The sequence below is a fragment of the Pseudochaenichthys georgianus genome, chromosome 4, assembly GCF_902827115.2.
Source record: "Pseudochaenichthys georgianus chromosome 4, fPseGeo1.2, whole genome shotgun sequence".
Lineage (NCBI taxonomy): Eukaryota > Metazoa > Chordata > Actinopteri > Perciformes > Channichthyidae > Pseudochaenichthys > Pseudochaenichthys georgianus.
The window spans coordinates 14,809,806-14,836,909 of NC_047506.1; the positions used below are offsets into that span (position 1 = coordinate 14,809,806).

Genomic DNA, 27,104 nt, shown 5'->3' on the forward strand with positions numbered 1-27,104 from the left:
ACAGAGTAATGGAAACACATTGTATAATCAGTGGACTACTATTCAAGGCATGGTGTCAGCGTTATAATACCAGTGAGCCCATACACGGAAACAATGACGAGCTGGCATCCCAAAGCTGCTGTTGCATTAGCTCATCAGAATACCAGTGGCCATTGTTTACAGCATGCTGATAGTGTTTTTTTTATTTCATCTTAAGCCCCTTGTTGTGATACATGAGGATTTTTGAGCTGAAGCACTGTTTCAGACCGCTCAGTGCCACACAAGGTCCTGTAAAGCTCAAGTCTCACTGCTGTTGCAATTCGCATCCTGAAGATTTTTGGGCAACATGCCTGAAAGTGGAGGGTGGAGGGGGGGGGGGGGTGGGTGTGTGTGTGTGTGTGTGTGTGTGTGTGTGTGTGTGTGTGTGTGTGTGTGTGTGTGTGTGTGCCTTCGCTGCAACAGATAATGCTGAGCTTGGACTTTGGGGGCTTTGAGCAGATGCAGCCATAGTGAACAGCAACACTGTGGAGCTGTGTTGGTGTTGCTTCTAAAGCCGCAACTTTGCATGTTAACGCCATTATGCAAATATCAGATGATGCAGTTCCTACAGTGGCCACTAGATCACAAACTATACTCAGAAGACTCCAAACGTCTTTATGTTAATACTAACACAGTGAAATAAGCTCCACCCAGTCTGTCGTAATTTGAGTTTCCTGGTTGCAGTAACAGTCAATATTGGATCAGTCAGTGAATGCATCACAGCGTACCATCAGAAACTTATAAGCAGCATAACAGAAATCACTTACTGTAAGTGCATCTTTTCACTTTAATTTCTCTCACTATTAATAATAATAATAAACGTTATTTATATAGCCCCTTTCATGCTTGACGCAGCCCACAGTACAGAGAATGACAGAAAATGACAATAACAAGTGACATAATTAAAACAAGGTATATACAGAAAGAGTTATATCATTGAACCATAAAACAATAAAACAATAAAAAAATGAACCGTGATACTACTAAAAAATTACAATTGCCCCAAATTAAAAAGATAGGTCTTTAATTTACTTTTAAATATTCAAATTGAGGTTGCTGTTCTAAGCTCAAATGGGAGGATGTTCCACAGTTTGAGGCCATAAAAACGCACAAATCCCCAGTTTTCTTGCAATGCACTCTAGGTACTTCTAAAATTAAAATATTGGAGGATCTGAGTGTCCTGCAGGTTGATAAAATGAGAGATGAATAAGAAACTACTGTTCTGCTGTGATTTATTCCAGAGGAGGGAGAGTTTAATTTGAACATGGTGTGATGTTTTTTCTGAGAAAGTGAAGTCACCTTGGGAGGACCCAGCTGATCAGCCTGGACTGCTGCTGCTGTGCTGTCAGGAAGCCGTTCTGCTGATCTGTGTTTCAGCACCTCCTAATCACACATCCATCAACTCTGAAAACACTTAGTCAGGCGCGCCAGCTGCTTTTCACATCCTTTAGACATGTCTTGCTGCTGTCGATGAGCCTGTATTTAATTTAAACTTAAAATATTTGCGTCTAATATTTATCTTATTGTATGGACATTTCAATTGGCCACTTGACAGTTCTTGTGTACATTTGGGCCAGAGGCTGTAGGCATAATGTCAGACGTGCATGTAAAGAATTGCAGAGGCTAAAATGAATGGTAGCTAACACAAAGGGAGTCTGTATGGATAGCACACAATGCCTTAATGAAAACCATGGTACCCGTGTAATTAACGTACAATACCAGTGTGAGCAGCAGCATGCAGCGTCAGATCTGTGTCAATGTACAGGATTATGTAATAGCAGCTGCCACAGCTGTCAGCGAGCCGCGCCGCTCTGCCGTTAGCTTGACTTACGCTCTAGCGGTTTATTGCACAGCCTTGCGTCATCCCCACTTAGCCTGAGAGCCTGACGTTCTGGCGTCAAGCAGGCGTTAAAGTCAGACACACAAAGTCACTGCAAACTGGCTGAGGAAAAGGAGGGGGGGGGGTTAGACCGCTCATTATAGGCCAGACTCTCCCTCTGACCTCTGAACCCCTGTCTGGTCCCTCCCTGTGTATGATGAGTCACTCCGGCCTGCCGATCCACAGCTTTCCACTTCCAACCCATAAGCAACCACACACACACACACACACACACACACACACACACACACACACACACACACACACACACACACACACACACACACACACACACACACACACACACACACACACACACACACACACACACACACACACACACACACACACACACACACACTCACACTCACACTCACACTCACACTCACAAACACACACTCATTGACACCGACACACACACAAACACACACAGAATAGAGCAGCTGCAGTGTCTCAGTGGTGTGTGTGTGTGGTATGTTGATGTGAGTACAGAGGAGCTCTCTCTGTCTCAGCTCGCTGCCAGTTGTCCTGATCGAACTGTGGAGAAGCTTTTTTTTTTTTAACATCGTATTTCTGTCATCCTCTTTTTATTTTCCAGCTCTCTCTCTCTCTCTGTCTCTGCTACGCTCACTCCCTGCTCAGCTGAAGTTCAGTAGGACAGCGAGGTTCCTCGGAGAGCAGGAATGCTGGCAGGCTGGCTGAGAAATGAGAAATAAAGGGAGTAGAGCTGCACTGGCTCGTGAGTCCTTTTAAGAAGTGCTACTGGCCCCAAATCGTAAATGTAAGGGATACCCAGAGTCTGTAGAGTGTACACATTACACAAAACATGATTTAGATGTTTTCAATCGCCTTGAAAAAACATCTTACCACCTAACCTCTTAGCTTTTTCAACCCTCACATAAATAAGTGAAAATAGTTACAGTGCTCTTTAGAAATCAACATGTTTTACATATTTCTTCCTGTTGATTGACCTTTTTTGTGCTTATTATCTACAAAAAACAACGTATACATCATTATTTTTTTATTTAATTCTCCGCCTGCTCTTGTTAGAAGATACCTTTTTACCTTTTGAACATTATCTGCTCTCCACACATGTACTGTACCTGTGAGACTCATGAAAGGGAACCTGGTCTCACATGTTCAGATCACAGTAACGACATTACTGACCCCTGGTAGGAGCTTCTAGAAGTGAAGAGCGGGTAACGGCAGCAGCCCCTCTTTGATCAGCAGAGTGTAATTTGTTCCGTGAAAAGCGAAGAGCGTAGCAGACTTATGACTTGGTCTGAGTTATGTTCTGCTGCTGAACGCTGCGTTCCTCTCTGCACACCGCTCAGAGGTCTGGATTCAGTCAGTTCTCAGGCTCCGAGGTCAACAGGTCACACGTCTTTTGAATAATGCAACCAGAAAAACTCCACTGAAAGTTTTCAGACATCCTGTTGAGCAGGTTCAGTGAAAGTACACATATTTATTTTTGGTGTTAGCTGCCAGGCACTCTATCTCTTCTTACAACACGTGACATAGGAGATGTGTACAGTCAGAGAGAGACAGAAGAGTGTTTTAATTTATGACAAGTAAACTAATTCATTAAACTATAATGTTGGTAAGTGAACTTTGACAACACAAAGTGAGCAGATTAACTCTTTAACCTTATTGCTCATGTTTCTTTCCCCCATTGGTGTAATGTCACTTATGCGGCTTTCACACCAGCGCTTTTCCCTTTCTAGCTCCGAGCGGGAGCTTTTCTGGTTCAGCTCCGGTTTCCCTTTTCAGCTCCCGCTCTGTGCACACCGCCCACTGGCGCCCCAGAGCTGCCCCTGCTGCATCATGACGTCACCGTTTACATCGCTGATTTGCTCCCCAACGGCAGCCATTACGGCGCTCACTACAACGGGGAACTGCGTCGGGTCGATGATCGTGTTGCTTTTAATCACACGAAGCCAGAATAAATTGAATAACGACTTCTCCAACCTTATACTTTGCTCCAGAGTGCCGTGGTTCATTGTTTATTCATGTGTTTCTGCAGCATTTACCGACCGCTGCAGTGCTGGCTGCTCTTCCACAGGAGTTTATTCTCCCGTTAGCTCCCGGTTAGCTCACACTGCAGCGGCCGCTCTAAAGTATTCACTGTCCGACTCACACAAGCAGCTGATGCATATCCCCAGTTCCCCTTAGCCTAAGTGAATGTGTGTCAGTCTGAATTGACGCTGTTTGGTATCACAACGCTGTTATGAAAGTTTCTCTGGTATAAAACGGGTGATGTTAGCATAGCAACCGAAGCTAAACTGACTACTTGCATCCGATAGCTGCAATAATACAAAACAACACGTCTGCCTCTCTCCACAATGATCGATAACAGTGAACGGATGGTCAAAGTAAGGTACAAATAAACAGAATCACACGAAGCCTGGTTAGTGTTGCCTGACTTTATAAAGTGTGTTTATAGGCACTACTGCTTGGAGGCAGGCATAACAGTCGACCCATGTTCAGGGGAGGTGGGTTTAGTTTCCTGCACGCCTCGACGTAAGAGAGACGTAAGCGACGCCACCTCTTAGCTCCGAAGCTCTTGCCTCTAGACCGACAATTGTTTAGAGCTGGAAGTGAACCCGATTCCGGAGCTAAGAGCCGGCGCCGCTGCGGTGTGAACAGGAAAAACCGGCGCTTTTCAGCTGAAAAAGCGCTGGTGTGAAAGGGGCATTAGTACATTAGCTGTGAGTATTTTTTATAGTACCTTTATTTTACATATTTAGCTACTTTGCAGATTTAGGTTAACACAAAACATACATGGACACATACATAATCATATATTATTATAGGTTAAGCTTAAGAGTAGTGTATAAAGTAATTCAAATAAACCCCACATATACATTTTGATGCTAATACTTCCTTTCAACTTACGTTCAATTTTGAGCTTTTGCTTGTTACTTACTTGAGTATATTTACACTGTAGTATTGCTACATTTACTAAAGTAAATAATCTTCTTCCACCTCTGCTTGCCCCTTAATTTAATTCCATTACTTTTTCTACATATGTCGGTAAATAACGAGATATAACCAATTAACTCAGTTATTAGGAATGGTGGCCCAAACCACAATCATTAGACCGTAGTTGTAAAACAGATCTACCCTTTAAGGTGCCTGAGTTCAGTCGCCTCTGAACCTTCCCTCTGCTGCACTCAGAATAGATCCGTTAGCGCCACAGTTCAGCATTTCCTGAGTGTAAACTGGACCGCAGCCTGCACAAACGTTTCCTCTGCCTCACCCCGACTGCTCAGCACAGTCAGAAAGAGACGAAAAGATGGAGGCCTTCTTTGGATTTTGTTGAATAAAAAAGGACAGGTGTTGGGTAAGAGTGATGTTTGGGAGAGAAACACGCTCAAAGTTTGAAAGGGGAAGAATCAATCTTCTTTTTTTTTTAGTCCCGCAGCGGGCAAATCTACAGCAAAAGTGACATAGCAGATGAAAGGCAATCAGTAATAAAGTAGCTAACATGTTTAAATATAAAGAAAAAGCACACATATGAAATAAAAGTAAAAAAGTATTAAGGACTCATCCATGGCTAAAAAAGAAAAGTAGCAGCATTTAAATAGGTAACTGAACATGAAAATATTACGTTTTGAGAGACTATAAAAGTTATGTTTTGCACATATAAATAATTATGGTTAAGGCAGCAGACTTGAAAACATCGCCTTCAAGTTGAAGTTGCTCACACTTGGAGAGAGGAGGAGGAGGTGGTGGGGGGCGATGTGACTCCCCATCCTTATACGGTCACATGCAGCCTTGGCATGGACACAGAGAGCCCGGTCGGGGAAAACATGCTCATTTAGAGCTTATATAAACACACCGACCCACAGCCTGCCCCCCCCCCCCTCCCCGCACCCGGCCAGGGAAGAGGAAGGCAGGGAAAATGAGAAGAAGGCTGAGGAATGTGGAAGGGAGTGCGTTGATACATTCCTGAGCTTTCAGTGCACAGAAATACCTCCTGTATCGTCAGGAAACGCAGCTCTGACGATTCAGCGATGATTCTTCCTGGGATTAGACTTGATACAATTTATACGATTTAAGGAAATAAGACTCATAAAGCGGCTAAAGTTCCTTACTGCCAGATACGTCATGGACCCACCTGGCATCAAAGATTTTGAGGAAAACAAAAAAACAAATCACTTGATCTTCTTTGCACGAATAATAACCTGGACTCACCCCATTTCTGAACTGCCGTAGTCACTCGTCTCTTTACTATTTATTTTACCTGATGTTATCCAACATGAGACATGCAGTTAATGAAATCTATTTTGACTGTACCTTGGCAATTAAGGGAAAAAAAAGAAAAACAAGCAGCACTTCTTGAGTTAATTTAGTCCTTGTAACTGATTTTAGCTTGAAGTGAATATATCTGCACTTTCCTTGTTGTTCGGAGTTTGATTCTTTATGGTTCTTGCACTTTTTTACAAGTCGCTTTGGATATCAGCTAAATGATATGTAATGTAATGTAACTACTGTTATTAAACCTTATTTCTTGTATTCTTTTTGATAATAAAATGGATGGATCATGGTGGATTTCTACACTTTTTTCCACACAGGGGACAACTACGATGTGTGCGCCATATGCCTGGACGAATATGAAGAAGGGGACAAGCTCCGAGTCCTGCCTTGTTCTCATGGTGAGTCTGAATCCTGTGCTGTAGATCAACTGTTTACCTTTGTGTGACACCAAACTCAACACAGGCCAACCGAGGAGAGCATTGCTTAAGATTAAAACCGTTTTTTCTTACAAAATCCAACAATACTTATTCCATCATTCTTCATTTATGTTTTCTTATTGTCAACAATTCCCATGAGCCCAAAGTTAAATGAGGGTCCTAGGATGGTTTGACATCAACTAAATGACAGTGCTCAGTATAATGAAGAAACCCTCCACCCATTGTTGCTCATTAATGTGTTTTCAGTAGTTTTGGCAGACTGGTGCAGAGAAATAAGCTACGTCAGGCTTTGGCTACAGAGGCAGAATTTTTATATCCAACAGATTGAAACAGAACCTGTTACCCTGCAATAGTGTTTTATTGTCAGAGTTTATAGATGTTTTATATTCACGGTCTACTCTATATTTTTTACTTTTTAATGCTGCTTTAATTCTATTTTGAGATGTTTTCAATTCTAGTTTATTTTTACTCTTTAATATCTACTTATGTACAATGCCTTGTTTTGTTTTGTTGTCTTTTATGCTTCTGCAACCAGTGGCGGTTCTAGACCAATTTTACTGGGGGGGTCAGGCTGGGGCCAATGATTTCATGAGGGGCACAATAAAAGTGGGTTAAAAGACAAAGACAGTATAAAGTAATTGTGTAAAATAAACATAAAATACAGTTATTGGTATTTGTAGTTTTTTTATTTAGAGTATTTGTTTTAGTAACTTTAAGTGACAATTTAATTAAAAAACATAAACAATATTTTCTTTTATATAAGGTAATGAACAGTTTAATCTCCACTGTACATCCGGTTCTCTGATTTGATTTAGTTCCAATAAATCGTACTATTGTAACCTTTTTTTTGAGGGGGGCCACAGGGAGGTCCCTGGTCAGTGTTACGGGGGCACTGGCCCCTGTTGGCCCTCCCCCTAGAACCGCCCCTGGCTGCAACGCAAACATTTCCCAATTTGGGATCAATAAAGATCCTCTTATCTTATCTTTTTTGGATTTGTTGACAATGAGAAGTTGTCTTTTAAGAACAACAAAACAACACAGGGTATTTTCAAGTGCTAACAGGTCGTTAACTCGCTTTATAATTATAATGGTGGACAGTGGACATCCCCTGTACAGTTTCGGAGGTGTTGCACAAACAATTGCTGGTTGCACTGTCGCGTACATTCATTTCGGAAAATGTTTGTCTTTCTCACATGCCTGCCACGATGGTCCTTCAGAATTGTTTTTTAAACTCTAATCTCACTTTCGCGAAGTTTGCTGGTGACTCTAGAACAGCTGACAATGTATGTATGTGTGTTGATTAAGAGAAAAAGGTGCTTGGTATTTTTATTGTTGTTACTATCAGGAAATGTACAGCCAAATCCAGGTCCACCTAGCAGTTTTAGTCAAATAGCTACTCCTGCTGATTTTATATCTAGATCTGGGCTAGGTTTAATTCATTTAAATGTGCGTAGTCTGTTACCTAAATTAGATTTTGTCCGTATTTGGGCGAGTTCGACTGATGCTGATGTCATTGTCTTATCAGAAACGTGGCTAGATAAATCCATTTTGGCCTCTGACATTTACATAAATGGTTACAGTGTATATCGTACTGACCGGCCTAAAAAAGGTGGTGGCGTTGCCATTTATGTGAAAAATAAGTTTTGTGTAACTAATATGGTTTCCAAATCTGTTAGTAAACAGCTAGAATTTTTAGCCGTGAATATTGAGGTAACAAAGGGTCAACAGCTCATGGTGGTGGGCTGCTACAGGGCCCCTTCGGCTGTCAAGGACTCTTTATCGTCATTGGCAAAACTGTTGTCACAACTTTCCTACAAGGAAATAGTGCTGCTTGGTGATTTTAATTGGGACTGGTTAACTTCTGTGTCAGAGGATTTTAAAAACCTGTGTACCTCTTTGAATTTTACCCAGATTATAGTAGGTCCTACTCGCCCAAATATTAAGTCCCCAAATAAATCCTCCTTAATTGATCTAATTTTAACAAATGTTCCACATACATACTCATCTATGGGAGTATTTGCTAATGATGTGAGTGACCACTGTGTTGTAGGCACAATTAGGGACACTAAGGTCCAAAAGGTTAAACCACGTGTCATCACAAAGAGAGATAAAAAACACTTTGTGGAGCAGGGTTTTTTACATGATCTGTTTGATTTTGATTGGGGTAAAATCAATCTGTGTGCTGATGTAGAAACTGCATGGTCTTATTTTTATCTTGGTTTTATGAAAATTATAGATAGACATGCACCTCTGCGTAAATTTAGAGTGAAGGGACAAAACAATCCCTGGTTTTCTGCTAAGCTGTCTAGTCTCCTGCATGAGAGAAATAATGCTTGGGCTAAGGCTAGGAAATCAAGCTCAGAGGTAGAATGGCTACGTTTTAGGCAGCTAAGAAATAGCTTCACATCTCAAATAAAAAGTGCTAAATCAAAGTACTATTTGTCGGTTACCACAGAAAACCTGAATAATCCTAGGAAATTTTGGAAAGCAATAAAATCGATTTCCACTGGTGATATCCCAAATGAGCTACCTCCGTGCCTCACCACAGCATCTGGCACTATATCAGACAGGGCCACTATGCTAAATTGCTTTAATAAGCATTTTGTGTCTTGTGGCTCTCTGTTTGATTCTCTCACTGACTGTACTTCTGCTTCTGTGAACGCTCCAATCCGTGACTCTGAACAATGTGGTCTGGAAAACCCTTTCAGTTTTACTCCTTTAACTATTGGTATTGTTCATGAAGCATTATCCAAGTTAGATCCTAGGAAACTGGCTGGCCCGGACAACTTAGAACCTTTCTTTTTAAAGATAGCTGCAGATTTTATTGCTCCACCTCTTACTTCTCTTTTTAACCTCTCCCTCAGCACAAATGCAATTCCAAAAGTATGGAAGTCAGCTTATGTCTTGCCTTTACTGAAAGGAGGGGAGGCAACTATTTTAAATAACTATAGGCCAATCTCTAAATTGTCAGTTCTGGCTAAGGTGCTCGAACGACTTGTGAGTGAACAAGTAAAGGAGTTTTTATGTATAAATGATATCCTGTCTAAACATCAGTCAGGATTCAGAAAGAAACACAGCACCATCACTGCCACAATGAAAGTGGTAAATGACATTACTAGTATCTTAGATAATAAGCAGAGTTGTGCAGCTCTATTTATTGACCTTTCCAAAGCGTTTGACACCGTTGATCATCGCATCTTAAAGCAGAGGCTACTCAGTATTGGCATATCCAGCCATGCAGTGGGGTGGTTTGTGAACTACCTCTCTGAAAGGTCCCAATGTGTTCATTTTGATGGACTGTCTTCTGAGTGGTTAAACATTTATAATGGTGTACCACAAGGTTCTGTTTTAGGACCACTTTTATTCTCCATATATATTAACAGCGTAGGTGATAATGTGGATGAAGCTACTTTACATTTTTATGCGGATGATACTGTGATGTATTGTGCAGGTCCCACCATTAAAGAGGCTGTTGTTAAATTACAGGCTGTTTTTAACACTATTCAGACTCAGCTCTCTGAATTAAAGCTTCTTTTAAATGTGGATAAAACCAAGGTAATGCTCTTTTCAAAAGCTAAAAAGACACCAGAGCCTGTTTTAGATATTGTAACTACGCAAGGAACAAAACTTGAAGTTGTTGCCTGTTACAAATACCTTGGTATCTGGCTTGATGATTGTCTCTCTTTTAAACTTCATGTCAATAACCTGCTTAAAAAACTGAGGGTTAGGCTAGGTTTCTTCTACAGAAACAAGTCCTGTTTCTCGCTTGAGGCCAGGAAAAGGCTAGTCACTGTGACCTTTTTACCTGTGCTGGACTATGGTGATTTGTTGTATATGAATGCACCTGCCAATTACCTGAGCAAATTGGATGCTGCGTATCACAGTGCTCTGAGATTTGTCACAAATTGTAAAGCGCTTACACATCACTGTACACTGTATACCAAGGCAGGTTTACCATCACTCTCTGTATGGAGGCTCAGTCACTGGTACACTTTTATTTATAAAGCTATGTTGGGCAAACTCCCGTATTACATCCGTTCTCTGGTAAAGCAGAAAGTTGCGGGCAGCTATTGTCTGAGATCGCAGGATGTGGTCTTGTTAGATGTGCCAAGAGTGAGGACTGTCTTAGGTAAGACGGCTTTTATGTGCGAAGCTCCACTTGCTTGGAACAGCCTACAGTCCAAATTGAAATTGAGCGATTTTATTTCTCTGAATGTTTTTAAGGCACGTCTGCACGAGATGCTTTCTGACACTATGGGTGTTTGTAAGTGTTGGTGAATATGTAATTATGATGTCCTCTATTGTTTGTTTTATGTTGTTTTTATGTTTCATGTGGAACTAAATTGATGCAGGTCTCCCTTGTAAAAGAGATCCATGATCTCAAGGGACCTATCTGTCTAAATAAAGGTTTGAAATGAAAATAATAAATGACTTTGTTCCGCTGACTGTTACTGTCGCCCGCAGCCTACCACAGCAAGTGTGTGGACCCCTGGCTGACCAAGACCAAGAAGACGTGTCCGGTGTGTAAGCAGAAGGTGGTCCCGTCGCAGGGGGACTCTGACTCGGACACCGAGGAGGGGGATAGCGGCCTCGATGAGAACGAGGAGGTGTCGGAGAGCACCCCCCTGCTGCGCTCCCTGGCCTCCACCAGCGCCCACTCCTTCGGCACCATGTCGGGGGCCTCTCGCTCCGAGCAGGACCCCGAGTCCTCCGACTACGACGAGCTGGACAGCAGCGACAGCGACGACGAGGTCACCGTGGAAACCGTGGTGGTACAGATGCAGCAGCCCTGCTCCGAAGACCACGAGCAGGACCTGCCCCAAGCTTGACTGATTGTTGGCACCAAACCCAAAACAGATTCATCTCTCTTCTGTCACTGCTTACAAGACATTGTATCGTATTGTCCTTACAAAGTTTCAAATACATATCTACGTTTTTTTTTATACATGATTTCAGATAAAGTGCTGATGTGTGACAGGACGTCGGGAGCGGCAGGTTGGTGATGTACAGTAGACTTTTATACTGTACTCTTTAGTCAAAGATGATAGACGGATGGAAAAGTCCCAGAAACATCACGCTTGTTCAGTAAAAGTACTATGTATATAAAAAGTATAAATCACAATAAGTTGCATCTTAACCTTTGACCATCTTCTACATGTTTCAGATGGAGGTTCATTACTGTACATACATGCTACACTGACACTCCAACAACTGCTATGCAGCATCCTTTTTGTAAAATAAAAAACTACAGAAACATTTTAAGCCACAGCAATATGGTTTTGCCAATGTATCTCTAGCCTGATATGAGGGAGCCAAGGTGCTCCTGTCTGTTTTGTGCCACGGTTAATCTGTTACGAATCACTCTGACAAACTGAAGCCAAACCAGTTTGAGAAACTCCTGGCTAAGAATGTCTCCATGTGACGTCACGTTGTGCAGAGACACTCGAGTGGAAACTCACGCTGCCTGTGGGGAACTTCTTCTGGCTGCTGCAGACCTATCACTCTTAACACGCGCCGTTATTGGTGGATAGTCCTGTGACACACATGTAACTGACCTTATCTCATTTGAAGTTTATAGTAAATATGCTTTTTTCTTCTCCATAACATGGCTTGATTTTTTTTGTTTATAAACCCTGTTGCCTTTTTTAGTTGATGTATTGTGTCTTGATAGTGTTTTCCTGCTCATGTGTGTATTCTTCATATGAATTCACTTCAATAAAATGAAAATGACACGGAAACTTTTCCTGGTGAATAATTTTAATTTCCTCAGTTTTCAGTGGAAACACTTTTATACAGCCATTAATCGGACATCCATCCTTCCTAGATCCTGCTTTTGCTTCAGACGCCTGTGTTTGGACCCTTTCCGTCTCAATATGTACATCTGCAGTATTTAAGGACTTATATAGGCTCCACAGTTAACTTGGTCAGTGTAATGAGATGATTACATGACACAAATCAGCCCGTTTAAGTCCGACATGGCTCATTAGCAATTAGAAATTATAGGACTTGTCAGAATACACTTATTTCTCGATTAGAAAGCAATTTTGAGGTTTGTCCTGGGAGGCCCAAGGATTTGAAGCTCCCCCCCAGTGTTTCTGGCTGAGGACTTTTGTAATTTGCCATCTCTAGTTCGCATTTTGAATTCACTAAATAGACAACACTTCAAAGTAGATATCCTGCTGCTTTAACATCTCTTCTGTGTAGGCTTCCAACTTGTTTTAAACCTTCAAATATTCAATATCTGAATAAGCACTACCCATTAATCGGACTCAAAGCAACGATAAATAGTGAAACTGAAAAATTGAGATTTCAGAAACAAACATTTGACATTCATCTTCTCTGACTCTTAACCAAATATGTGCATTTTCCAAAACGTTAAACCATTCCTTCAATAAAAAGAGGCAGCATTTAGCATAATAAAAACACAGAAAAACATTTATCTGGTTGGAATAAATTTATTTGATCTGTCTGTAAACAAAGTGATAAATCAATTTATGGCATTTCTTGGTTTTATGCATATGAAATCAGATGCATTATAAGATACTATCCCAGATGTAAGAAAAAAAAAAAAAAAGTGTTGAGGAGAAAGGAAATGAACATAAATCAGCAAACAGGACTTGAAACAGTTGTTTTTTTATATGAGTACACATATCTCACATGGCCTAAACAGTGGAGCGGAAGCAAATAATAGAAAAAGTGCCAATGAAATGACTTTTTAGTGGACAGTGGGTAAAATCCATCTTACAACAGCAACAGATCTCTATATTATGGCACAGGATACACAGGTTCTGCAGTTCAGTTTCAACAAGACAACCAGAAGCGTCTTCGTTCCAACCAATCTCCCGTTGAGTGTCATTTCTACTTTTAAAAGTTTTTTTTATTTTATTTTTATATCAGTTGGACGTTACAGTTAGCAGAAGTGAGTGCGGACAGACCGTGTGATACCCCAGAACTCAGCTGACTACAGAGTAAAGGCAATTTATTCCACAGTTTTGTAGTTGTCAACACAGCATGGGTTTGTACAAATGCAGTCGTTTGTTTTCTAAACAAAAAAAGAAAAAAAAACAATGTAGTGAGAATTTTCTTCAGATACTCCCACCCTTACCTACCCTGTAGCTTCATATTTTTTTTTAACCATAGTAAGCATTATTGTCTGGTTAGTGTTTCCTTCATCAAAAATAGTTAGCAGTCATCCTTCACATGGTTTGGAGCAATTGTATAAACACCCGAGCTTCGACTACACTTGGTCCTATAAAAAGAAATTCAAACTGGACACGTTCCAGATGGTTGGATGCTGGGATAACTATTGTCCAAAAATGGCAGCCTTTCCAAAGATAAACAAAAGAAAATATATTACAGGAGCTGGCAAACAAAAACAGTATTTAGTGCCTGAGCCATTGTTACTGTGGAATGTCCTTGGGGTTTTCGTGTTGTGATGACGGGAGGAGAGGCTACCGGCATCTGGACAACAAACGCTCTCAAATCCGGCTCATGGTCGTCAGCTGAGCCGGTCCGAGCACCCCCCCCCATACACGCTTTCTCCCCCCCCCCCCCTTTTATAAAATGTGTTCAGGACAGAGCAGTGGATCTGGAGACAGCGGGGTCAGAGGACTGGTTGGTTGCTGTGTAGTGTTAGATCAAGATGAGAGTTCTGTGAGGTGTGTAGTGTCGCCTGCTTTGAGAACAGGATGTGGAAACGGAGAGGGGGAGGAACTCAACATTTTTGGCAGGAGGGGGTGCGCGGAGAGAAGCGACAGTTGACCGGCGTATGCATGCAGTCTCACCTCCGGACATGGAGGAAATTAAACCAGAAGCCGTGACAAGCTGGGTTACCGCTCAAGTGCTCTAAAAGGCAGCGGCTGCTCAGGAGGGAGTGTGTATTGTCGGGCGGGAGGGATTAAGAATCATGACAGAGAAATCAAAAAGAAATGTTTACTTCAAATTGACGCTTTAGCTTTCATTGTCCGAGTGTTTGGCCAGGTTTTTTCTTTTGCCGGTCTTGGTTAAGTACAGATTTGTCAAGACATCCTGTTAGCAACATGCTCATCTTTGCTATGGATCAACTTATAGTGCTTAAGGGGTAAGAGTACACAGCACAAGTGTGTTAATGGGGAGGAGAGGGGGATAACAAATAAGGAGGAGAGAAGGCAGAAAGACAAAAGTAACTACCAACTAGGACTGGAAGAAGTGTGAAATGCAACAGGGTGGTAAGGGTGAGCTGCTAGGTGGCGGGGTGTAGGCTGCTTTAGTATCCGGACTTCCTCAGGTACTCAGCCATATGAAATGCTTTCTTGTTGAGCTGCCCTCCATGGACACCTTCCTTCCCCATGACAAAAACCAATGCTAGAGTACACAAAAGAAGAAGCAAAACAAAGGAAATGAACAGACGTGGTGAAAGCAGGACTGGAAATAATATACTTCTTTTATTGCCACCTTGCTAAATGTGGGTTACATTGTTGACAGAGCCTGAACCCTGTGCTATGTTAGAAATGCTCCTGGGATTTTGTTTAAATCGGACTGTTCGGGGAAACATGGGCTCGACAGTAATTATTTTATTTGTATTTTACCTTTTATCAAAGTTTTATATTTTCCGTTTTCCTTTTTAATTTCCTGCAACTAAGCCACATAAAAACTAAACTAAAACCCTGAATCCCTCAAGTATTTTGCCATGGAGAATGCCTTCTTATTCAATCCGCCTCCATGGACCCCTTCTTTGCCCTTTACCAAGACCAAGACTGAAAGAAAAGAGACAGAAGACATTTAGAGAAAGTGCGGAGAGCCCACATGTGAAAAGAGAAGTGCTAAAAGCAGCAGGCAGACAGACGGCTACAGAGGAGGACAATGGCACAGAAACCAGAGCGGCGCTTTGGTCTGACGGCTGTATCGAGTCTAAACATTAATTTTCTTGTCAGTGCTGCTGGTGGTGAAGACATCACACATTACAATAGGGAAGTGATCACAGCGGGAGATTAAAGTAAAGGACGCATGCAAAGCTGTTTGCCAGTCTATCAGGCAGAGCTCAGAGCCATAGTGACGGTTGTGTTCACTTTAAACTCTCATGACTATCACTGAAAGTGAAGCAATGTTTGATAGGTAGCAGGAGCACATTCTCCAAATCAAACTTTGACCACAATGTACACTAAATCCAGGCAATTTATTGATTTAATGTATTTAAATAAATAAATATATATCTATCTTTAATAAGCTTTTATAAGACATGAGATAAACAGGGCAACTGTGACCGGTTGCTTGCCAAATAGTGAGCCCACATTTATCTGTACTGCTAAGCCTTATGGCTACTTCGCTTACTTCATCAGCCAGCATCCTTGGTATCTGTTGCTCACTGAGTTGGTTCTCGCTAAGCAGCCAATATAAGGCTTATTCCTCTTGCCAAATAGTGAGCCTGTGTTGATGTATGAAAACTATGTTAGAACTGGTTTATAAATGGTTCTTAATGATTAATAAAGTGTTTACAACCTAATTAATAACCTAATTATAAACACTTTATGAGGGTAGTCTTATTGTAAAGTGGTACCGACATTTCTTTGCAACAAGTCCAAAGGTACCACACTGGTTGCCATAAATGCTGCAAAATCTGCTTCTCTACTAATTTTCGATAAGCGACCAGGTGTTTGGATCCAAGGAGCTAAGAATTCCTCCTGGTTTCCTCTGTAATCATTACACACCATGCCAGCAGCAGAGACTTAGGAAAGTTAAGCTTCGACTGGATACTGCCCATGACTAATGCGGCACACATGCAGAACCAGCAGCATGCGTGTGGTACCTCTCCTCAATACATGTAAGAGCCCTGTAATGTAAGTCTTTTACTGGCCGTAGTGGAAGCGAGTGACCAGGGGAACAGATTCATACTTTTGAGGGTAGGGTGTGTTAACCAGGAAAGAGGAAGGTGCATGCAGTTTAGAAAGTTTTAAGGAAATCCCAGCCCAAAGAGTGAGCCCGGTGAGAGGAGAACAGGAACCAGTTACAGTCTTACCTCTAAGGTTTAGTCGTTTCTGGGTAAAGTGGGGAGGACAGGGCATCGGGGCCCATACAGGCAGCCTTGATAGCTGGCACAACTCTCAGGCATATCACATTCATTTTTTTTGACAGTTAGGTGTAGGCCTTTTAAAGCCAGTCATTCTAAAAATAAATCTTTAGGCATATACTTTTTATTAATTAAAGGATTTACAATAATGTAAGCAGCAAATCAGAATTTTCATAAAAGTCAAGTTCATAAATTTGGTTATTTATTCCATTAACTTTAAATAAATCTTCGTTTAAATAGAGATCAATGAGTGAGTTCTGACCTCTGTGGTAAACAGTGTCAGCTGTGCAGCACAAACCACATGGCAGCTTTACTGCTGTTTAACACGCCCAACATGTGGGAGTTACAATCAACTAATAAACCTTCAAATTGACTCGGAATGTATTGGGGTGGAGGTTAAGGGCTAAATAGTAGCAAGTAAGTATTAGAAGTGTATCTACTGTTTTGAAAACTTTTATATAGAGTAGGGACATAAAGCAATTACATTTTTTCGAATCATGGATTTTGTTCTAATACATTTTATTTCAGTGGCTTATATTAGTTATCAGAATTGGGATATATACGCCAGGAGCAAGGAAATCCCTCAAGACAACCAATATTTAAGACAGATATAAACGATAAGAAACTGGGAAAGACACGTTGTCAATTATTTAGGATGATCTGTAAGATGTCTAGACTTTATTACCAATGCCATCAAAACATATCCTGCTCATTTTAATTCAACTGATAAACAGCTGTATCTGATTGAAGTAATGGCATAGAGGAGTAATACATCATATTTTAAGGGCATTTCCTTTTACCCGTCCTCTTTATATGAACTTGCCCCTTACTAACCTGTTACTTATCAAGACTACATTTAGCTGATATGCAGTTGTTCCCCATCATAATCAAACTACATTCAATAATAACAGACACCTGTGTTCATCATATATTGAGGAAAGGTGCGTTCAAGGTCTATCCCACATGCAGACAACACAAAGGTCTGTAACTGTAGCTAAACTAACGGCACTATCATTCAGGCTCTGCTGTCACTGTAGCACTACTGAAAGCTTTCTGACTGACACTGAACGAGGTGCTCACCTTTGCCGGCTCTGCCTACAGAAATGTTGTATGTTGGCTCTCCTCCTGAACTCTTTGTCCGGATGTCCATTGTCCAGTCGCCGTCAACAGGGAGGCTGTCTCTGATTACGGAGCACTTCTTATTGCCTAAGGTCATCCCACCGCAGAAGAATGCCTCACGGTCCTTCCCTGTTAGCACGTCAATTTCTTCAGGCTAGAGGCAAACACAAAAGCAAGAAATTAGGTACATCCATTTTAAAAATGCAAAATGCTGATTAATTCGGTCAGAGACTGCTAATTATTTTACGTTTGGCCTTTTGTAGGCGTTCTTCTAATGCTCTTTGAATACAATTCGGATTAATTCCACCAACATGTTGGTGCTGTCAAGCCTTTTGAGAAACAGGTCTTTCAAATTAAGAGCCGGTAGGAAAACCTTACAGAGCCATTAAAGGTTCTGGACACACTCCTGAGATGTTGCATAATTTATGAAGCAACAAGAACATATCTGAACAACTCATTTTCAAATAAAAACTCTTTCACAATATTTATCATAAATATATCATACATTGTTGTAAACTGGTACTAATGTTTTTGAAGGATTCAACCTCTTTTTATCAAAAGAAGGACTAAAACACGGTTTAATTCAACTAATGTAAACCGTGGACATATGGACGATGGTCTTAGATGATTAACAAAGCTAGTTCCTTTTATTAAATCCCACAGCATAAAATGACCTGCCTCTCTCCAGTGTGGCTTAAAAGACATTAAAAAGGTTACACACTGTCAAAGGTCTCCTGTACCATGCAAATTGTAAGACCCAAGTGTTGGGTTAGAGATTTAGAAAATTGGCACTTTAGGGATTGAATATGGGGTGTAATTCCAGATGACATGGGGTGCAAGTCTACAAATATATTTGCCCTTTACCTGAGATGATCTATAGAATACTATGAGCTCTTGGATATCCGAGGTTATCACTGGAATCTTACATCCCAGCAGAATAAAATAATGCTTCAGACTCTAGTGAGAGATGTGTTACTTTAAGGCCTTTCACTCCTTGTACTAGTTGCATCCAATTCTGTTTCTCATTTATGGTCACACAAACACTTCCATAGAAAATAGGCTTATTATATTGTTAGACAGTGTAAAATGCTGCAATGGACAGCTTAAGTATGATCTATTACTTGACCAAACTGGTACAAAAATAAAGTTGTTTTTTAAAGACATCCTAATAAACAAAACAAAAGTCTGTCGATTTGTTAAAAGCTTTTTTGTTTTACACTTTGGGGACAGTATATGTACATCAAGTCTTTAGAAATGATATCTAGCAATACACTGTTAAAGACAATAGTGACTCCAATAGCCGACAAGCCCTGAAATATCTAAGGCCCACTGCAGCTGACCAAAACAATGGCAACAAATATTCTGTAAAAGAGTGCTACTGATTATGTGAAAAAGTATATTTCACTACACTCTTTACATGATACAGATTACCCTAAATGGTCTTTGAACCAATCTGCAGAACAAAAGGCGTCGCCCCTTAACTCAAGAACTGCGCAGTCATGGCACACACGAAACGCTTCAGGACAAAACTGGAAACTCAAAGGATTTCTACTGACTCAAGACACAGTTAGCATGGCGGCTAGCTGCACGTTAAGGCCCGGTCAAAGGATGCATTACAGTCACCGGCTTTCTCCCCATCGAGAGCCCACGCAGTGTAAACTAGCACTGCCGTTTCACAGATTCTGCTTCATACAGCGAATTTGGTTTAGCCAATTTAATCAACGGGTATAGGCAAAAACAGGCTAGCTAAGGTCGAGAGCAAGCTGATAAGATGGCAATTAGCTCTGGCTTCACATGAGACTTCCAGAAGGACAGAAATATGTAATTTAATTGAATGCGTTACTCTGAGCCGGTTGCGCGAGCGGACACTCCCGTTAACAACTCGTGCATAGTGCACTCGTCTGAAGCATGGGCTGCCATTTTATACCCAACATTCTCCTAAAAACGAACGTGTGTCCGATTCAAATTACAGCTAATCAACTTCACACAAGTATGTTTTAATTATCGCCTTATACATTTATTTAACAGACAAAATGGAGGCTCAACGAAGCGATGAAGACTGTTTAGCAAAGTTATATTCAAGTAAATGCTACCATCAACATAGGTGTATGTGCGGTTAGTTAAAAAAAGTAAAGAAAGACAAAAGGTGGACGGCTTATGTAATGGTTAACCGAGACTAAACTGCTCGATTGGCTTCCATGAACAAAATGAATAAGAAACAGGGAGTGTATCCGCCATCTTGGAAAATAAGGGGCGGTAGCAGCAGTGCGATTCACAGAAACAGAGCAGGGAAAAAAGAGAAAGTACGCATGCGAGCACCGCTCGAGTTGCGCTATTAGCGTTAGCTGATAATGATTTTCCAACGGGGATGACCGGCCTGATTTGAGCTAACCGCGAGTTGTAGTCTGCTAACCAATATTACCGTTACATTGTGTTGTATGTTAAAATTAAATGAACTAATAACAACATCCAAAAGTAATGGTTTATAAAAATAAGAGTGGGTAAACAATAAATTATTGAAATCCGCTATGCTTTCTCCGCCTCCCTCGTCTGACCGGTATCAAAGACAGACGCGGCTGGTAAAAGCTAGCGTGAGCTGGCGCTAGTCTCTTTAGCTTGAGTTCGCGGTACCGTTTGTCACTGGCGTTGGTTTCCCGACTGGTCTTGTGGCAATTTCTAAAAACATTACCTACAAAAAAATGTAACGTTAACTGGAAGTGATGAAAACCGTACCACACTGCTGGTGGGTAGAAAAGCAACGGTTCGTACGTGCCAATGCATCTTGATTGTGACCACCGGATACCATGTGTACCACACACCGCTCGCCTTATCCTCATTCATCAAGGCCTGGCTATGCAGGGAAACCCACCGGCATGCAACATGACTGTTCCTCTCATGTAATCATAGATACTGACACACAGAGCGTACTAACCGTTATGTTGGCAAATGTACCGCCGACAGAAGATGCCCAGACGTATTTGGCGTCCGTGTACCCAACAATGGCCGTGTCCTGGCAGCTGCCATCAGCCATCAGGTTGTCCACGTAGCTTTGCCAGGACATGTTTGTGAAATTAGTTCTAGGACGGAAAAAGACGAAGGGTCAAGTTAGATCACAAAGGTCTCTTGAGCGACGAAGAAGCAGTGAAGAAGCTGTATTTATTGGGCCTCCAGCAAGCAGAACCCCCCCGGCTCCGTCACGTCCCGGCTTTCTTCTGGTCTAGGAAATGAAGAGAAGCCGCTGCATTCGGACAGGCGCTTGGGTGTAGTCCTCACTAAAATCACTCCGCCCAGGTCGTTGTTCGCCCTGCTGCCTCATTGCATAATAAAATGCGCAGCGGATGAATATACCGTGGCAAAAAACAAGACGGACTATTTTTTCTCTCCTCATCAGTTTCAGCTTACTATTCTTCTTATTTTTGTATGACTAATACGATGTTAAGGGAGTCTAAAATCACATTTACTCAGTTTGAGTGTGCTTAGCAACATGTTGTCACGGTTTGTCGTGTAGATCTCTGACATTTAATTTGCAAAGCAAAGCGGTGAAATAAATAACATTACTATGTAAAATAAAGAAAACAATTCACATTAGTGTTTACCTTATAAAGCTCCATTAACTTCTTACCTCTTTTTTTCTCAAGCTCTAACTCCCGGATCATACAATATCTTCATATCCACAGTTTTATTTAGCTCTTGATTTAAGATAACCACTCCACTTTAATCAGCTGGGCAGATAGATAAAAACATAAACACACTCAGCAGATTTACAGAAATCCATATAATGATTAGTCGTTTTTTTTTCTTTTGAGTTTTCAGCAGTCATTTGGGTTTCTTATCATCCACGAAGAGACAGGTAAAAACCTTTAAAAGGTCACTAGGTCATAATAGGGTGAAACATTCAGTAGCAATGGCACACTCTCATTAGGCCTAGGGGGCAATTTTGGATCACCAATATACATGGCTTAAATATCTCTGGATTAATATCCTGCTGTAAGTAGATGACACTTTTGGCAGGAAGGAAATATAGAAAAAATGTAAGTAAATAAAACGAGTGAATCTAAACCAGCATTTTATAGTCCTGAAAGAACAGTCCTAACGGGAGACTCCAGGGGGGTATACTGCGAAGCAGGATTTTCGCTTAGCCGGCTAAATTCAGGGAAAACTCCGGCTTTCCGGTCATCCGAAGCTGGTTCTCTTTTTAGCAGGCTAGATCTCCATGGTAATATATGCTAAGCAGCTAACCTGGTCGGGACCAGGGGGGTATACTGCGAAGCAGGATTTTCGCTTAGCCGGCTAAATTCAGGGAAAACTCCGGCTTTCCGGTCATCCGAAGCTGGTTCTCTTTTTAGCAGGCTAGATCTCCATGGTAATATATGCTAAGCAGCTAACCTGGTCGGGACCAGGTTAGGTTGCAGGCAAAGAGCTCAACTCAGTGAAAGCACCGCCTGCTGACCAATCAGAGCTCAGTGTGCGGAGTTTAAAGCGATCAAGTCATATTACAGGAGAAAGGAAATACAGAAAAGCTGCCGTCGCAGGAAAGACGGCCGGCAAAAATCACCGACTGTGTGAACGTGAACATGAATAGAATATCACCTCCATCTTCAGAGCAATCTGACTGTTATAACATTAGCGTTAAGAAAGCTTACTTAAATATCGGCCACAACATAAGTAACCGGATCAGAGTACATTAAGTACAGTCCGCGGCATATCACTTCATAATGTATCACATATCTCCTTATCTGAGTCAGCTGAGCCGTATCTGGCCGTGCAACACTCAGTGTCACATACTGGATGCAGAAGTATTATTTTAAGCAACACATAAGTTGACGAAACACTCGAGACAAATGTAATTAAAGTCAGATCGTGTTTTAGACGGGGCAGTGATATCATAAACCTGTTGATGTACGCATTCAAACACGTGTTCTGTTTCCAGCTGTATTCACCTTGCAGGTGCAGCTCTGTGGCTTTGATCCTGGATAAAGTGTTTAAGTCATGGATGTTTAAAGTTTAACTTCTTCATTTTTGACTAGTATTAAAGTTCACTTTTCATTCAGGAAGTATGACGCTGCGCTGTCAGTGCGCTTCTCCATGTTTGTGATTGGTCGAATGCTCCAAATATCACCCCTTTCATGTGAACGCGCACCTAACTAGATAGGACACGGCTGGCTTGAGCGATCCACTTGATAACCCGCGTCGTAGGACCGTTTAGCGAGAGCGCGTATGTTTTGGATTAGGCCAACCGGCTAACTCAAACATATCCAGGTTAGGTTGAACCAGCTTCGTAGTACAGGCCCCAGGAGTTGCCCGTCGTGCTAAGTTAAGGGGAGAAGCTATATTTCCATATATGTGTGTACGTTTACACTCTGAGCATACTTTCAGTCCAGGCTGTGTCCATGATGCAATAAAGCAGTGTCGATGTTGTATGGTTTTATTCAGGTTTCCACAAGTCAGATACATTCTCAAGATGTTAAAACCTTGTCAATACTAAATTACAAGTCACCAAATTGAAGAATATTTGGAAAATTCTTCTTGTGAAAATATAAATGGTGTTGTGCTTATTTAGGTTTTTTGTCTCAATCAAAATACAATACTTTTTTGCCATATCATCATTGATAGATATTTCGTGAGTTAAAAATCCCCCCAAAAACCCCAGTATCATACAGTAACTACAGTGAGACATTAAACAAGTGGTAAACACATAAAACCTTCATGTATTAAAGAAATATACAAATGAATAAACAAAACCAAAGTTATTAATGGGGATGCTTTCATAAACTAAGTGTGTTTGTTTCAGTGTTTTTTACTACAGAAGGTTAGGGTGCAGTTTCTCAGTTATCCAAGTGCTGTGAAATCAAACCTGTGACGCCTCTTTTAAAGACAAGCATGAAAATATCAGGCGATCATGCACTGTGTGTATCAACAGTGTATGTTTATGTTTGCTCCCTGGAAACCATAATGAGGTAAGCACATGACTGTTTTATGATCTTTCTAGCCTTTATTCTTTCAATGTACACCAACTGTAAATTCACAGAACACAAAGACCCTCTGTAAACTCTGGGTATACAAATGGATGTTCATCTCCTAAATCTGAAATCCTGCGTTATTTCTCTTATTGAGGTAATAACATCTTTGAGGTTTATCCAGGGATATTAATGACCTACTTGAGAAGTATTTTTTCAGCACCATGCACCCTGTAACATGCTTTATAAAGTAGCAAAAGGTCACTTGGAGCTACTTCTATTGAGAAAAAGAATGTAGGCCCCTGGTTCAAATCAACCACAGTTAAGATGTGAATGGAAAACATATTATTATTGACTCAGCACAGATATACCTGACTTTAAAACACACATTATGGACATCAAATCAATCATTTACATTTAGACCAGTGTAAAACTAAAGGTAAACAACTAACTAAACAACCATTGCAAGTGAGATGGTTTAACTTGTCTGAGCTCAGTTCATATTCACAGATACTGCAGGGGTTGTTCTTCTACATCATGTGACTGTTTTATCTTTAAGAAACTTCCAGTGAATAATTTTTTCTTCTCTGTGACGGCAGAACAAGTTATTAATTGACCAGGCAGTGAGCGACTTGTCAATCAGTCAGCCACACCCATATCCTATTCTCCCATTGGATGCTGTCAGTTTCCATGGTCACTTCTGTTTTGCACTTCTGCTCTGTCAAAATAGTAGCGCTCACAGTCAAACCACTGCGCATGAGTCACATGAAGGAGCAAACTAGTTTGCTTTAGAAAAGGCTTGGCTTTGGACAAGACCATTAGCATCATAACAGCTGGATAACACAGAGATAAACACAAGTGTCCTGCAGGCTATATCAGTTTTCTTTTTCTTTTTTGCATACACTTGTTGTCCATATTTGACCATTCATGGTAGAAGTTTGACTATGTCATTACAATGTGTGAATGGATAGAAACAATCCTGTATCAATAGTGTTAAAGACAGTGAATCAGTGTAGTGCACTCTCTGACTCTGACACCTGGCACTGTGCCTTTCTGTTGGCTTAGCAGGCGTATGCATATACAGTACCGCGTGCCTGCAACTGATTTATAAACGTACCCATTGGTTTTTTTACCGGTTTTTGGCTCAACATACAGATATTTCGAATGAAGTAGAAAACCCCAAGACTACAAAGATGTGAAATGTGAAAAGTAAACTTCTTCGAAAAGCAACAATATTTTTGCAGTGAAGCTGCTGACAGCCAGCATTGTGTGTCTTTATGGCCTGCGACCCCCATAAAATAAAGAAATGCATACTTCCCAGTCCCCAGTCACTGCGGAATGACTAACAGTCCAACAAGCTGTTTTCCCTTTTTTAAGGCTGTTTCCATTCAGACCCTTTTAGGTTTTAAACCATTTAGCTAAATTGTATACATTGTAAACATGCATATTATTTTTGCATATATGTATTTAGTGTTTTTAAAGGACAACGCTGAAGATGTTCCTTTTTATTTTGTCAACAGATCTGATGAAAATACCATAATATTGTAATAATGTTGTAATAATTACCTAAATATTCTCTGACTTCTCTTCCTGTTTGTCTGTAGTACATTTGCTCCTCCCCTTAAGACTTCCATTTTTAAAAACACACCACAATTATATACTTTTACTTTAAATCAAAGGCTTGAATTATTATTTTTTAAACAGTGGGGCATTGTAACTTTTAGCAATGTTACTCAAACTCGATTTGCCCTAGGGAATTAATACAATGCATCTTCTTCTTTAAAGAGATGGATAGTGCATTTGTTGGGGAGTATTTCAGGCTGAATACACATGTGATGTATTATTGAGTTTCTATAGCATTAGCATAGTGTTTGTTGGATCAATTCTAAAAAACACACAGCATTACGATTAAAACATCAAAGGAGCTTGTCACAGTGCAACGTTAAGGCCTAATTTTGTGTTTTAAATCATTTTTAGATGATAACCGAAGTCTATGGCACAGAGAACAATTACAGTTCGGCTACAGACAGAACTTCTTGGTGTAGATTCTTACAGTTTTTCTCGATTGCTAACACACAAAAATTCTACATAAAGCACAATTATTTTAACTGACACTCAAAGAGCAAAACATCGGCTCAAATCTCCAAAACTCTAAACACGTTTTCAGCTTTTCACACAATTTGCAAATCAACATGGCACTTTTTGCAAACCACTGCACACGTTTCACCACGTAAGACACAGGAATCTGACATAAAGTCACATGTTAGCTGGTTTAGAACACTGATATTCAAAATGCCTCACACATGGACCAATGATCAAGAAACACGTTCCACCCGACCAAACACCTGATAGCATAATTGTTGGCTCATCAATCAGGATGTTAGCACTATAAAAAGACCACAGGTGAGTACTTTCTTACAGCAACAATGGAAGCCAACATGGAGCAAGAGGAAGAGGAAGAGGTGGGTGAGAGTGAGAGGAGTAAGAATGAGAGGAGGAAGAATGAGAGGTAGAGGTAGAGCTGGAGGGAGAGGACGTGGACAAAGAAGAATACTCTCTAATGAAATGAAATGTTATCAACCATGGTTTGACGATGAGAGAGGCTGGACACAGGGTTCAGCCTAATCTAAGCCGATGTACTGTCGCCTCTAATCCGGACACTTCGACTTGAAAACAGGTTAGTTACCAGATTTTAGCTCTGCATAATTCATGATATATCAGTGCTTCTGTTGTGTGAGACGTATTTACTTCTTTACTTTAATTGAATTGTTAGCATGTTGCATACTATAACTGTACAAAAATCCTGCACAATGTACTGTGGTAAAGTTACTTTTATGCAACACAGACACAGACACAGCCACTATATCTTTGTTGTTTATCTGAAGGACTGAGAAAAGAAGAGGTGGAAGGCCAAGGATTGTCAATGAGGCACAGGAAGCAGCAGTTACAAACTGGGTTTTGGCAAACAATGCATCACACTTAGAGAGATCCGAAGCATTGTAACTATGTGCTGAGATGCATGTTGCACAGTGCTATTTTTGAATAAAATGTGATTTTTTTTCAACAACTCATTTGTATTTCTTCATTTACTGTATTTCTGTAAACTCAAGCAATCTTTCTCTGCAGAAACCTCTATGTGAGCATAGCCCATAGCAGATGAAAGTGCTTTAGATTATGCTCAGCAGTGTGTAGTTGGGTGGTCAAACAATTTAGTATTATGAATGAAGTGTGTTATATTTGGTGCAAAAGTTTGCATTTGGTAAGTGTTTATGTAGTTTTGAGGGCAGTTCTTCATTTAGCAGGAGAAATTAGGTGTTTTGCACTTTGGGTCTGTGGTTTTGTAAATTGTGTTTAGTGTTCTGGGAAACTGAGCAATTTAAAAAAAGATG

General features: G+C 40.8%; 2 protein-coding genes across 3 annotated transcripts in view; one reads left to right on the top strand and one right to left on the bottom strand.

Moving 5' to 3' along the window:
- The window catches only part of rnf13 (ring finger protein 13), a 63,459-nt gene extending 51,127 nt beyond the window's left edge, over positions 1-12,332 (top strand). The window contains exons 10-11 of the mRNA XM_071202883.1: positions 6,475-6,555; positions 11,059-12,332. Of these exons, the coding sequence (XP_071058984.1) occupies positions 6,475-6,555; positions 11,059-11,423 (446 nt within the window). The 3' untranslated portion in view covers positions 11,424-12,332. The remainder of the gene's footprint in view (positions 1-6,474; positions 6,556-11,058) is intronic.
- A 697-nt stretch (positions 12,333-13,029) lies between these two features.
- pfn2b (profilin 2b) lies at positions 13,030-21,023 on the bottom strand. Of its 2 annotated transcripts, none has more exons than XM_034081070.2 (3): positions 20,691-21,017; positions 17,720-17,912; positions 13,030-14,937 (listed from the first exon to the last, which is right to left on the bottom strand). In XM_034081070.2, the coding sequence occupies exons 1-3, from the start codon at positions 20,817-20,819 to the stop codon at positions 14,840-14,842; spliced, it is 420 nt and encodes a 139-aa protein (XP_033936961.1). In that variant the 5' UTR covers positions 20,820-21,017; the 3' UTR covers positions 13,030-14,839. The 2 variants fall into 2 exon arrangements, with proteins under 2 accessions (XP_033936961.1, XP_033936962.1); XM_034081071.2 differs by lacking the exon at positions 13,030-14,937 and adding an exon at positions 14,947-15,329 and having other exon boundaries at positions 20,691-21,023.
- Positions 21,024-27,104: the final 6,081 nt, after the last annotated feature.